The sequence below is a fragment of the Panicum virgatum genome, chromosome 8N (assembly GCF_016808335.1).
Source record: "Panicum virgatum strain AP13 chromosome 8N, P.virgatum_v5, whole genome shotgun sequence".
Classification (NCBI taxonomy): domain Eukaryota; kingdom Viridiplantae; phylum Streptophyta; class Magnoliopsida; order Poales; family Poaceae; genus Panicum; species Panicum virgatum.
In genome coordinates, this window is record NC_053152.1 from 20,569,006 (window position 1) to 20,583,902 (window position 14,897).

At 42.6% G+C, this 14,897-nt stretch overlaps 1 protein-coding gene across 1 annotated transcript; it reads right to left on the reverse strand.

Annotated features, from left to right (window-relative positions):
• Positions 1–13,206: 13,206 nt before the first annotated feature.
• Positions 13,207–14,004, reverse strand: LOC120684879 (B3 domain-containing protein Os02g0764100-like). The gene has a single exon (XM_039966746.1). It carries the CDS (start codon positions 14,002–14,004, stop codon positions 13,207–13,209), a length of 798 nt encoding a protein of 265 aa, XP_039822680.1.
• Between the last annotated feature and the right edge of the window lie 893 nt (positions 14,005–14,897).

Genomic DNA, 14,897 nt, shown 5'->3' on the forward strand with positions numbered 1-14,897 from the left:
GCATAAGCCAGGCACTCCTTCTTCCCCAGCCCGACCATTTCATTTGGCCGAGCTCCTCCTCTCTCTCATGGCGTGTTAGAGGGGAGGTGCTGCCCATTTCCCCCCAAATTTGTGAGGATTTCACCCATCCAAGTGCACCAAAGGTTAGTAGCTTCTTCCACTCTTCTTTCACGGTGTTTATTCTTTGTTTCATGCTTTTTAGATAAAGAAAATAGTGATTTTAGGGTTGAGGAAAAATGAGCATAATTTTCCAATTTATTCATTAATTTGAGTAAAATAGAATCGATTTGTTACTTTTTAGAGAAGGTTTTCTAGATAGTTTGACTATGACACATTTAGAGTAATTTTTTTGAATTATTTCACGGGGACATGTGTATATGTTATTATGCAAAATTTTAAGGATTTTAAGGGTGAGGAAAAGTGAGCATGATTTATTAATTTGTTCATTAAATTGAGCAAGGTAGAATTGATTTGTTGCTTTTTAGAGAATGATTACTATATAGTTTGACTATCACACATTTATAATGAGTTTTTTTGAATTATTTCATGGTGACATGTGTATATGTTATTGTGCCAATTTATTTTGCTATTTAGTTTAAATTTACTAGATAGGTGGTCTATGACACATTTACATTTTTTTTGAATTACATCATAGTACCATGTTTTTAGGGATAATGAGCATGTTTTTTTTAATTTGTACAGATGGACCGGCAATGGATGCACGGAAGCCGGAGCACCTCGGCGTGGATTTAGGGTTTAGATTCTTTTATCAAGGCGGCAATGGCAAATAGGTCGCCAAAGGGTTTAATGTGTTGTCCATGCAGTGTTTGCGAAAATAAAAAGGAATTCCGAAAAAGAGATACTCTATGGAATCACCTGGCCTTGAATGGTTTCATGAGTAACTATAGCCTTTGGACTAAACACGGCGAAGTTGGAGTTATGATGGAAGATAATGAAGAAGATGATGATGGTGATAACAATCTTCCAGATTGGGCATGGGTTCATGAAGCAGGTGGCTTTCAAGATGAACCAATGGACGAGGGTGAAGCAAATGTTGCACAAGAGGAGCCACCTGACGAGCTAGGTCAGGCGTTGCTTGATGCACAGAAAGACAGTGAGACTGTGAAGGAGGCATTAAAGTTCGAGAAGATGTTGGAGGATCACAAAAGGCCGTTGTTCCCTAATTGCAAACATGAGCAAAAGAAGTTGGGTACCACGCTGGAGATGCTGAAATGGAAGGCAACTAATGGTGTAACCGATAAGGGATTTGGTGAGCTATTAAAGATTGTAAAGAATATGCTTCCTGAGGGTAATGAACTGCCGTCAACAATATATGAAGCTAAAAAGATGGTTTGCCCTCTTGGATTGGACGTGCAGAAGATTCACGCATGTCCTAACGACTGCATCCTGTATCGCGGCGAATACGAGAACTTGGAAGCTTGTCCTGTTTGTAGCGCATTGCGGTATAAGATCAGGCGAGATGATCCAGGTGATGTTGATGGGCAGCCGGTAAAGAAGAGAGTTCCCGCAAAGTTGGTGTGGTACTTCCCTATAATACCACGTCTGAAGCATTTTTTAAAAAACAAGGATAACGCCAAATTGATGCGGTGGCACAAAGAAGACCATAAGGAGGATCACATGATCAGACACCCAGCAGATGGGTCCCAGTGGAGAAACCTTAACCGAGAGTATCCTCAATTTGACAATGACCCAAGGAATATAAGATTTGCTCTAAGTGCGGATGGAATGAATCCGTACGGTGAGTTTGGCAGCGCTCATAGTACATGGCCCGTGACCCTATGTATGTTCAACCTTCCTCCTTGGTTGTGCCTGAAGCGTAAGTTCATCATGATGCCGGTGCTTATAGAAGGGCCAAAAGAACCTGGCAATGACATTGATGTGTTCCTGCAACCCTTGATGGATGATCTCTTACTACTCTGGAAAGAAGAAGGTGTACGTGTGTGGGATGAGTATAAACAGGAGTCCTTCAACCTCCGAGCTTTGCTTTTTGTATGCATCAATGATTGGTCTGCACTTGCAAAACTTTCGGGACAGTCGAACATGGGATACATGGCCTGCACCCACTGTTATGACGAGACCGATAGCATTTATTTGAAACACTGTAAGAAGTGCGTATACATGGGCCATCGTCGATTTCTTCCTACCGATCACCTCCTAAGAACCGAAGGGAAGCATTTCAAAGGAGAGCCCGAAACTCGTCCTAAGCCTCTATTCCGTAATGGAAAGCGTGTGTTCTCGATGATCAAGGATGTGAAGGTAGTATTTGGAAAGGGTCCCGGTAGCCAACCTGTTCCCAAGGATGACCAGGGACATGTTCCAATGTGGAAGAAGAAGTCTATATTGTGGAACCTACCTTATTGGCAAGTCTTACAGGTTCGCAACGCAATTGATGTGATTCATCTGTCGAAGAATCTTTGCGTGAACCTACTAGGCTTTCTGGGAGTGTATGGTAAGTCAAAAGACACATTGGAAGCAAGGCGCGACATGCAGCAGCTAGCTGGACGACAAGGCTTGCAACCCGAGAAGAGAGATAAAGGATGCCACTATTTAAAACCTGCCAGTTATAATCTGAGCAAAGAGGAGAAGGAAAGTATGTTTGATTGCTTGAACAGTATCAAGGTCCCGTCTGGGTACTCCTCAAATATACAGGGCATAATAAATGTGAAAGAGAAGAAAATCCAAAACTTGAAGTCCCATGATTGCCACGTCCTGATGACACAATTACTTCTGGTTATACTGAGGGGTGTTCTACCGGAAAATGTGAGATTGGCAGTTGTAAAGCTTTGTGCGTTCATGAATGAAATTTCGCAAAAAGCAATTAATCCAAATAATCTAATAAAGCTGCAGAAAGACATTGTCGAATGTCTTGTCAGCTTCGAGATGGTCTTCCCACCTTACTTCTTCAATATTATGACACACCTTCTAGTTCATATTGTGACAGAAATAACTATCCTGGGTCCTGTTTTTCTACACAATATGTTCCCTTTCGAGAGGTTCATGGCCGTATTGAAGAAGTACGTGCGCAAACGTTCTCACCCAGAAGGATGCATTGCTAAGGGCTATGGAATAGAGGAGATCATTGAGTTTTGCGTTGACTATCTTCCTGATCTCAATCCGATTGGGCTCCCCGTGTCACACCATGAGGGGCGACTAAAGGGAAAAGGCACACTAGGAAAGAAATATAATATGAACATCTCTTGTAGTGAATTCAGCCAAGCAAACTTCATGGTTCTTCAGAATTCATCCAAGGTGGCTCCATATATTGATGAGCACATGAATATTATACGGTCCGAAAATCCACAGAAGAATTTTGCTTGGATTACATGCCAACATATAAAAACTTTTGACGGCTGGTTCAGACGAAAATTATTGGGCAACAACACAGTTGATCAAGAACTTCAATGGCTGGCCAGGGGACCATCAATAACCGTCCAGCAATACCAAGGGTACGAAATCAACGGGTATACATTTTACACGAGAGCTCAAGATAAAAAAAGCACCAACCAAAACAGTGGTGTCCGTATGTGTATAGTAAACAGCAATGGAGAAAAGAACAACTACTATGGTGTCATAGAGGAGATATGGGAACTTGAATATGGACCCATAGTTGTCCCTCTATTTCGTTGCGAATAGGTGGCTGGAGGAGGCGTAACGAAGGACCGGTATGGGATGACCATAGTCAATTTTAAAAAGATTGGATATAAAGATGAACCATTCGTTCTAGCCAAGGATGTGACACAAGTGTTCTATGTGAAGGACATGTCGAGCAAACCGAAGAAGAAGTCGGATAAGACGTCTCAAGCAGACAAGGCTGGAAATGAGACGAAACGGCACATAGTTCTTCCAGGAAAAAGAAAAGTTATTGGAGTCGAGAATATTTCGGACAATTCGGAAGATTATGACCAGATTGATGACCTTCCTCCATTCTCAGTTGACGTTGACCCCAGCATCCTCTTATCCAAAGAGGACACGCCTTACTTACGCCGCGATCACGTCCAAGGCACTTTCGTTAAAAGGAAGATTATCAATGTTCCAGTAGATAATGATGATGAGTAGTACTTTTATATAAATTATATATTGTATTTTCTCATTAAGTGATGTAATGTAACGCACCGCGTCGTATTTGTCTCAATTCTCGATACTATTCGTCCAATTAGGACACAATATCATCTTCAGATAATATTATATTTTTGCATGATATAAATATTATTTACTTTCACTAATTTTGCATTACTAGGAGTGTTGAAACATTAAATTACAAACAAATAATCAAGTAATTTGCGAATTGATTACATCATTGTATAGGCTATTACTGAAAAGACTTTTGAATATTTTTGCATGGATGAAACAGAAATTTTTTCGATTTATTACGAATAATAGAAGCATACTAACATATAAACTCTATAAGCTATACATAATTGATAATGGTAGCATATTTGTTAATTTACTTCAATTGCTATTATTATTGTGTAGATATAATTACTACAATTATTGTTCAGCTTAATAAATTAAGATATAAATTTTTATTATATTATTCCAATTATTAAGTCTGTTATGAATAAATTTAAGAATATTAAAAATTTAGTGTAAATGGGAATCGGCGTGGCCATTTTGCAGTTGGCGCCAGATGGAACACGTTAGGTTCGAACGTTAGTGCCGGCTAGGATTACCAGCCGGCACTAACGTGCCAATCTGACGTCACGAGGGCACGTTAGTGCCGGCTGGTAATCCTAGCCGGCACTAACGTTCGACCTTTAGTGCCGGCTAGGTTTACCAGCCGGCACTAACGTGTGCCCCCTCCCAAACAAATTACCCCCTTCGCCAAATTCAGATCGACGTCGCCCAACCCGCCCGCGTGCGCCGCCGCCTTCTTCCCCGGCCACCTTCTTCCTCGCCCGCGCCACCGCGCACCTCGCCGCCCCGGTCCGTGCAGCCGCCCCTCGAGGTCATCCCCCGCCGTCGCAACCGCCCGGCTGCCCCCACCGCCCCCCAGACCACGCCGCCCCTGCCTCCGCCGCCGCGCGCCTCGTCGTCCTCGCGCGCGGCCCGTTTCGCGCAGCCCGGCTGCCCCCGCCGCCCCGACCACGTTGTCCCTGCCCCTGCCCCCGCCGCCGCACGCCTCGTCGACGTCCTCGCGCGCGGCCCGTTCTGTGCAGCCCGGCCGCCCGGCTGCCCCTGCCGCCTCGAGGTCCTCCCCTGCGCCTCGTCGTCCTCCCCTGTGTAGGTTTAGAATTGTGCACCCATTTACCTAAACATTGGACATGGTAACACGTTTCTTTTTTGATTTCCATGTAAATTGTGTCATGTTTCAATGAAAGCAAACATTATTTGATAGGCAAACATCATGGCTATATTGTATTAGAGCATGACTAATATAATGGATTTATTCACCAATAGCATCTGGCGTAAGGGACGAGATGATGAGCACATGGCCATTATAGCTTTTTAATTTGTGGTAATAATAAGGTTTCATGGCCATCTGAAAGTGCTACAAGCCACCTGAAAATTACTTCTCAGCAAAATAGGAAGATCCTGATTAGCGACTGTAATTTGACATGATATGGACAGTTTGTACATGAGGCCTCGGATGCATGTGTACCCATAGACTTAAATTGATTCATGCTTCCTGCAATGAGGATTCATGCCCATCTGAAAGACTGAAAGTGCTACATGCTACATGAAAATTACTTCTGAACCAAATAAGGAAAATCGATGTTAAATTCAATTCCAACCACTATAATCTAGATCACTAAGGATATATGCAAGCTATTGAGCTGTGTATAGTACTGTATACAGAGTGAAGTTAACTTGGAGCCAAAATGAGAATCAGCACTTACAGACTACATCAATACTCTATTCAAGCTGGTTTAGTCTTCAGCAGGAAGGCAATAGTTGTGACTGAAGCTTCTATATGATCGAGGCTTGTTAGCTTGTCACTATAATTGATCAGATAGCATGGCCATCAAACCAATGGCCTGGCCATCTGTGGACGCACCTCCTCATTGTCTTCCCCATCCTGCATGACCATTGGAATCGATCCAAAATAAGTCTTCAATTTCTTTTTGTGTGCGTGCAGGATATTCTGGATTTTGGGAGCAGCGTTCTGAGGTAACCGCAATCTCCATCTAATTTTATTGTGAGTTCGTTGGTCTGTAGTTTTGCAGCTGCTCATTATCTGTTATCTGTATACAAGATGTAGTTTGCTACATCACTTTCATTTTTCTGTAGAGATTCAACTAAACTTTTTACATCAATAGCAACTGAATGGCTAAAATTAGATTATATTTGGCCTCCTGGTTCTATCAAAATGTTCAGCTGCCCCTTAATGCAAATAATTTCCAGTTTACTTCAAATTAATAGTACATTTATCATATGTGGGTTACCTGCATTGTTTTTCAGCACGTAAACAACTACACCTAGCCTTTCTGATACATGACCATGTTTCTAGCATAATGATGCATACAAAACAGCTGCTATTGTTTTTGCTAATTTAGTGCTATGCACTTCGCTCCCCTGTTTGATTGTGAGCTTTTTAGACATGCATGTCTCCCGCCAAGAAAACTAAAATGATAACTGAATATTTGAGTAGTAGTATTCCTAAATGGGATTTTGTTTGGCCTCAAGCTGGCTCCATGAGAATGTTCAGCTGGTCCTAATGTGTTTTATCTGCCATTTTCTTCAAAGTTAAAACTAATCATAAACCAGCTGAAATACGACTGAATTGTAAACAAAAAAAAAGTTGATGAACCAGCCAAGTTTAAGCAACTGTAGGGCATGGTGAATTGCGTGATGCCTCCAGCGTCTGTATGCATGTGTGTTTACATGGATGCATTTGCACTCCCTGTACTAGGAATTTTGTCTTCACTGCATGCTTGCTGTTGCTGAGATGCCCATCCTTGTGCTGATGTGCTAATCCAAAGCTTGGTGTGTTCATCCTCTCTGCCCGCACGGCTTTGAACCGCAGTCAACAGAAGGTAAGCAATCCCCTACTTTTCCATTTACAATATCTGATAAATTTCAGAAGATCTTAGATTCTGTATAGCCGATTCGGAGAATTACAATGCCTGGTTAGAGATCTGTTAGTGCCAAAGCATATCTTAAAGATCAGAAAATCTTGAGTGGTAGAGTGCACACACAGTATGTAGCACAAGGAGAAAGGGAGATAAAACCATATAGTTGAATGCCCAGTACTAAGATGTTTTCCATAGTAAAGGCATTATAGTACTGTTTATGCTCATTTCTTGGTACAAATTTCTCCTTAATTCAACCATGATTCAAACAAAGTATGTGGCTTGCTGTTTTTTTATTGTTTCAGGTAGTGGAAATGGATCCTACGGACAACCATTAATGCACGACCTCATTCGTGATAGTACTCAGTACGTAGCTCCAGAGTTTGATGAGGACGAGAACGATGGCAGCCAATTTTTAAACTTGCATTATCATGGCGACGAGGACCAAAATATTAGTGGGGAGGAAGAAGAAAATGCCGAGGAAGCCGAGGTATAAAAGTTCAGTGATTCTTTCAGACATCAGGATAAACGTTTTCTCAATATATATTGTTTGTGACACATGCGGCCCAGCTGCGAACTATTTGTGTTATGTTGCTAGCTTTGTTGATGATTTCAGTCCTTGTGTAAGCAGTCGTGCTCCAGCTAAAAATTCTTATGAATGTTTCAGTCAATAAGTTACCAAATATCATGATAATTTTCGATCTGGAACCCTTGCTTGCGGGTTATGCAGGTTACGCATACCTGCCGCGACGTCCACTAGTTGCTAGCAACCCGCTTGATAAATTTGCGATTCTTTCAGGCATCAGGATCGACGAAGCCTAAACGGAAACGTGGCTCCAAGAGGAAGATGGTAGGATGTACGACCATCACGGAGATCAACGAAGCAACCGGCGAGCCACTAGCCCCTGGTCAAATTAAGACGACATTTGTAAATCAATTGGGATATCTTGTTAGGGAAAGCGTCCCCATAAAGTACAAGCTTTGGAAGAGAAATAAAGTCTCTGATCGACCTAAAGATATCATGCCAGATTCAGAGAAAGATTTGTTATGGAAAGAGGTGTCGTTGCACTTCAACTTTCCCCCAGGCAAAACTGACAAAGTAAAGGGATGGGCATTTAAGAAGATGGCAACTCAGTTCGGCTCGTTCAAGAAAAAATTAGTGGCAAACTTTTTCAACAAGGGCCTCACACCAGATTTTGATAAAGTCTGGAAGAAGCAACGAGAGTGGTGGAATGAATTCGTGAATTACAAGCACAATGCTGACAGCATGGCAGCCTCGATTCAAGGCAAAATGAATGCTAGCAAAAAGAAAAACTTCCATAGACTTGGGCCTGGAGGTTATAAGGTTGCCATTCCGAAATGGGAAAAGATGGAAAATAATTTAATTGTAAAAGGAATCGTACCGCAAACATTGAGTTGGCCCAAACGAGCAACGTATTACTTCTATGCTCATGGAGGCACACTAGACCCCGACACTGGAATGTTTGTGACTAGCGACGTACTAAAAGAGGCTGCCCAAAGACTCGAGGACGCAATGAGGCGTACCGAAGAAGGAACCTTCCAGCCCAACAGAGAGAATGACGAGCTGACTTACGCTCTTGGGAATGCGGAACACACTGGACGAACCCGAGGCGTGGGCGTAGTTCCATGGAAATATGGCTTTTCCGGAGATCTCGAAACCTACCGAAGCCGATGCAGAAGCAAGGCAGTAGTGGCAGAGAAGATCCATAGCCTAGAAAACCAAATAATGTCACTTGAGGCAGCAGTTGGGCAACGCTCGGACCAACCAGCTGCCAATGTGGAGATCAGCCCCTCTTCTCAGCGTCGTAGCAGTGTTGCTTCCACGGAGCACCGACAGGCTGAGGGACCCCATTGACGACATCACCGTTAGGACCCAATGTGAGCTTCTGGTTCTTTATGGGAAAAAGCTCAAAGTTTGTGCTGAGGGTTATGCGGAAGTCCAAGAAGAGGGCGGGACAATACATTGCCAGCCGATTCCTGAAGGATTCGCCAGAGTCTTTGTTGACCGAATTACTGAAGAATGCTGGGAAGACATGGACCTCCCGATCCCTATAAGTCCTGAAGAAACAGAACTACAACATGCCGTACACACATGGATCGCGTGGCCAAAGCGCGACATAAGATTGGTGCAAGCAGACACAGATTCCGCTCGGTGTTCAAGGCAAAGATCACCAATGCCAGCTGACAGGAATCCTAGTGTTGGCCCACCTTCTCCACCGCCTGCACGGGACCCCAGCATGGATCTGCCATCACCAGCCGCACAAAGCGAGCCAATTCTGGCATCATCACCAGCCGCACAACAGAATCAGAGTCAGCGACAGAAGGCATACACGGTATCTTCGGTCCAGCCATCTCAAAAGCAGCAAAGAAAGAAGAAAAAGAAGGCTCCAGAAGAGGAAGAGGCAGAAGAATCATTTCAAACCTTCTTGCTGAAGCGCAAGCTACTGAGGGAGGCTGCGAACAAGAAGGCAGAAATAGATCCGGTTGCAAAGGCACACTTTGTTAAACACTTCATTAAAGATCCCACCAAGGAGAAAGAAAGAGAGTCGGATTATGATCAGCATATCAGAAAGTGCTACAGCAACCCCAAGAATCGCCTGATTAATGCAAAGACCGTTCCCCAGCTCGGAGAGCAGTCCAAACAATCGATCCCTCCGTTGATAGTGCCGCATGAAGACTGTCCCGATGAATCAAGAGATCCGTTGACCATGGCTGGGATGATATTGCAAACTGATATAACAAGGGCTCAATTGCTTGGGGAGGCCCTACAGAATGCTCGCGGCAGGAAAAAATTTGTACTTGGTGAATCTTTGATATGGCCAGAGTTGCTACCATTCCTACCAACGAGAATGGCCGAGTTACACAAATGGTATGCCGTGCAATCTAAAGCTAGTAAATTAGAGATGTTCCCAGCTTGGATTAAAGATGAGCATTTCTGGCGGGGGGCAGATGATGTATATATCGAGTTTGCATCACTCTACGATTTATACCATAAAGATGCCCTTCACAAGTCCCTCGTCAGTGTATGGTGCATGTAAATATTGTCTCTCGTTTCATTATTTTAGCCTTGTGTGTTGACTGATCCTCGTTTTTCTTGTGTCCCGTAGGTCAAAAATTCAAATTTGCCGAAAGAAGAACTTCCATAACGTCGGGTTCTTCGACCCCGATATTATACATGAGAAATCGATAGCGCAAAATCCTGGAGACATAGTCAATGTTATATACAGGGGGTTGCGTAAGAATAGCATGTGTCCCTTCATTCTCTTGCCATACAACCATCAATGAGTCGAGCCTTTTTTTTCAATCTCTTCGTATTAATAATACTGTTTAATAACTATTATTATCAACATTAATTGGTTATGCGTATGTATATGCACAGCTTTCATTGGATATTGCTTTGTATTCGGATTGAGGAGCACAAGGTCTTGGTGTACGACTCGTTAAGGCAAGATAAATCAAAGTACCAAGATATCATCGAGGTGGTAAATACTGCATGGAGTCGCTACCTCCACAAACACATAGGCTTGCCCATATGTGAAATCGAGCCTCTTCATTGGGTGACTGATTTTCTGGTATGAATATACTCTCGCTACTAATGTCATTCGCAATAAACATCAGAAAAATTCTATATCGTAACCCACATTTGTTCATAGTGTTGGAGACAGGGACAAGGAAACAACTTATGTGGATACTACATATGCGAGTGGATCAACTCTTTTGCAAGTGAAAAAGAGCAAATGACAGTGGAGCCATTCAATGTACGTGAGCACAATCACATCTGCTCATTATTTTAATTTTTTTATTTTTTATTCTCATGTTTTTATCGAAAAATGTGACAACATTGGCGGATGAAAGAAGAACTCATTGAAATCGCTCGGATCAGGTCAATTCAAGAAGCTATATGCGGATTTCTACTCGATGAAGTCATAAATCCTAAGGGCGAATTTCATGGCGATCTCCGTATAAGCGTCGCCCAAGAAGATCCGACGATGAGGAAGCTGATACGTTACTATAGTTGATGTGCTTAATAATTTGTAATATCTCATGTACTTTTGAACTCGTAAGTGTTCCATACATGACAAATATATATATATATATATAATTAGTGTAATATGCTGTTCTAATAATACTGTGCAATGCAAATAGTACGACTATGTAGTCACATACGGTAGAAATACGCATAGCCATACGTATAAAAACGAAAAGAAAAGAAACATAAAGAAGAAAAAACATTTAGTGCCGGCTAGTTATACCAGCCGGCACTAACCTTGCCGTCAGGACTCGGGCGGGGTCGGGCACGTTAGTGCCGGCTGGTATTACGGACCGGCACTAACATACGCAAGTTAGTGCCGGTCAGAGTAGCCGGCACTAACGTCTGTCACGTTAGTGCCGGCCATTTAGTGCCGGCCACAGGGACCGGCACTAAGCTGTCCTGTGACCGGCACTGATGTGCCTTTCTCCAGCAGTGTTAATATTAAATTTATTTCATTAAATCCGCCATGAAGTATGTGTTCATAGTGCATAGGTTGGATATAGTATAGTTGTTGCTATATTTTTCTATAGACTTAGTCAAAGTTAGTCAAGTTTGACTTAGACCAAACCTAATACGATATGTAAATAAAAATGGAGGGAGTATAAGGGATGGAGCGAGTGTGTACGTGAAACAGTATTGTAGGCCCAAATTAGGTTGATCATTATCTATATCTGTCGAGTCTATATATTGTTCTATTATTTCTAAACCATCTCAAATATATGCCTCATCTAACTCATATCCCAAACTATCCATGTCGCACTTCTTGCATTCAACTAGAGAATGATTTCGCCAAAACTATATGTTCTACACCTAAAACTTTAATCAAACACTTCTCTTACAATAATTGTTGTAACTAATTAATAAGAACGAATTTGGAGAGGGGCCGGGAGCCAAATAATGTCGAAACCTATATTATTGAAGCTGGAGTAGTGGAGTTTGACAGGAGCATAGTTTTATTAGTATTATTGCAACCAAACCAGGTGAATGCTTCCTAACTTATAAAGCATAGGCAAATAAAAACCATACTCAAGGGGGGCAAGGTTAGAAAATGGATGGCAATTTGGTGAACAAATGCACAGTATATCTTACTGGATGCGTATTATTTGAAACTGTTTACATGCATAATAAACTTAAAGAAATTGAAATCATTCATGTATATTAGATTTATGTTTAGGTATTTTTGACATAGCCGCGCCCCTCCAGTCCCATTTTACTTATCTGGCTTTAGGAATAATAATGCAATGACTGCACCATTATAAGAGAAGATATGTTTCTAATATGAAAAGTCTAATTTACTTCTCTGAATTATAGCCAAAGTCCGAATAACCCCCTAAACTATCGTTTGGTTCATTTTACCCCCAAACTATACCCTTTGGTTCAAATTACTCCCTAATACAATTTGCCTTTCACATTTCTCCATATATAGATAGAGTTTTAAGTTAAAATTTTACTAAATGGTAGTACACATCATAACACATATAAAAAAAGTTACATTATATTTTTATTATTATTTGGGTAGGTTAGAATATTTAATAATAAATTAATCATTGAAGTTCAAAATTATATGAAAAATAATGATGAAAAAATAATAATTTTTAATATGCATTGTGATGTCCACTATTACCCCGCAAGATTTGAAATTAAAATTGAACTTGTGTATGGAGAAATAAAGAAGATAAATTATATTATGTGATTAAATGAAGTAAGTTGTATATTTTAGGGGGTAAATTGAACCAAGTTATATTTTAGGGTTTTTTTAAAACTTCGACTATATTTGAAAGGAGTAAATTGAATTTTTTTTCTTTCTATCAATTAAGAAAGAGTCTGAATTTCTAATTATAAATCTTATTTTTCAGACGTATTCATGAATTTCTCTATCTATTTTTTTTCATGTATATTATTTTTTGAGAAACTTGGAAACATCTGTTTATGTTCTAAATTGCAAGCTTCGTCTGTAGGTGCGCACAAGAACAGGATAATGCATGTAATACACGCACTAGCTAGATAATGTCTTTTGCGTTGGCTGGTGATGAGTGCCGGAGCAAAGAGTAGTTAACATAGAGTACGCACAACGCAAACCAAATACACACACAAGAAAGCTGATGATCATGAGCTAGTAGGCTACCGCTGGCTACTCCGTAGCTCTGGACTCCGTCTTCTGGCAATGTCAACGCCAAACAGCTTGACGACAGGGGAATTGACGGCGGCAATGGCGTCGTCGGCTGTGACATACTCCTGCTTCTTCTTCCAGTAGTCTATGTGCATCTGCTGGAACGGCCCGATCGCCGACCGAGAGAACGCCACCGTGTCCCCGGCCTGGAGGCCCTTCTCCCGGACGAAGCTCCTCCAGTCCTTGGTGAGGATGTAGATCCGGCTGCTCCGGCAGTACGAGTACCTGAACCGCCACGTCCTCCCCTCGCCGTCCTTGACGTCGAGGAGCACGCCCATGCCGGCGGCCATCAACGGGCTGCGCTTGACGAACAAGTGCTTCTCGGCGTGCTGCTTCGGCACGACCAGGCGGTTGAGGTTGCCGACGTCGTTGGGCGTCAGGACCTTCTGGAACAGATGTTCCCGGGCGCACGGCAGCAACGGTGGCGGCAGCAGCCGCACGCGCCCGCCCTGCCACGGGCTCAGCCGCGCACCGTCTCCGGCGGTGGACATGTGCAGCCGCAGCATGTCGGCCGTCTCGGACACGGTGGAGTGCGCCGCCGCCTGGAACGCAAGCCGCTCGCCATTGGTTGCGTCCTTCGCTGTAAAGTTTGAGACGGCATGGCCGCCGCCGTAGGCATGCAGGGGATTGGGCAGCGGCGCCACGCCCCACAACCGCCAAGACCGAGGCGGCGGTGGAAGCAGCTGCAGCGCCGCCACCTGGTCGGCAGGGTCTATGCCGGCGAAAGCTATTTTGGTGCCGAGCTCCATCGTCGCCGCTGTTGGCGACGCGGCGGCGTGGCCTCGAGCCCTCGAGAAGGTGGTCTACTGATGTGTGTCTGTAGCCTGTATACAGTGTGGTCTACTGCCTACGATGCTATATGTAGGTATTGTGCTTGGTCCTTCCAGTAGTTTAGGACCTGTATATGTAGATTTGGTTGCATTTTTTGTTCTAGTACATGTTTCTGCAATTACATTTACATTGTGGAGTGTCAATTTTATACTTTTGGATTGTTTTCTCGGTGGCTGTGCTCGTGAACACGGCGTACACCGACTCTGGTCCTTCCGGTCGGTTTATTAGCAACCACATCTGCAAATGTATTACTCCATTCGTATTGTAAAGGAAGTTATTTTGAATTTGTCTTAAGTCAAATATTTTAAACTTTAACTATAAATACTTTTTTAGGTTGAGTTTGAAGATTCATCTTGAAATGTAGTTTCGTAAAAGTATATATTGCACTATATTTATAAATGTTTTACAGTAAAAAGATAGTGATCAAAGTTGTTTTTGGAGACGGCGTCCATGTCCTAAACGGAGTATGGTCCTTCAACAAAATTTTAGCTCAATTTACCCCCTCAAATTTATTTCATTTAGTTCAATCTATGTCTTAAGTAATTTCTCTTTTCCCTTTCTTCGTGTGCGAGTTGAGTTTCGTACACAAATTTTATGGAGTGACTTACAACATCATATCCTACACTAGCAAAATTATTTAGGAACTTTTCCCGGTTATGTTTTTATGCAGTTTTGTGTATCTCCTATGAAGTATTTCTAACCTAGCCAAGGAGCTCATGGTGCAGTGGCAAAGGCCACTGGTCGGGAGGCTCCCGCCCAGGGTTCGAATCCTAGGTGCGGCACCTTAAACTTCAAGGGTCTCCTTGAGGTA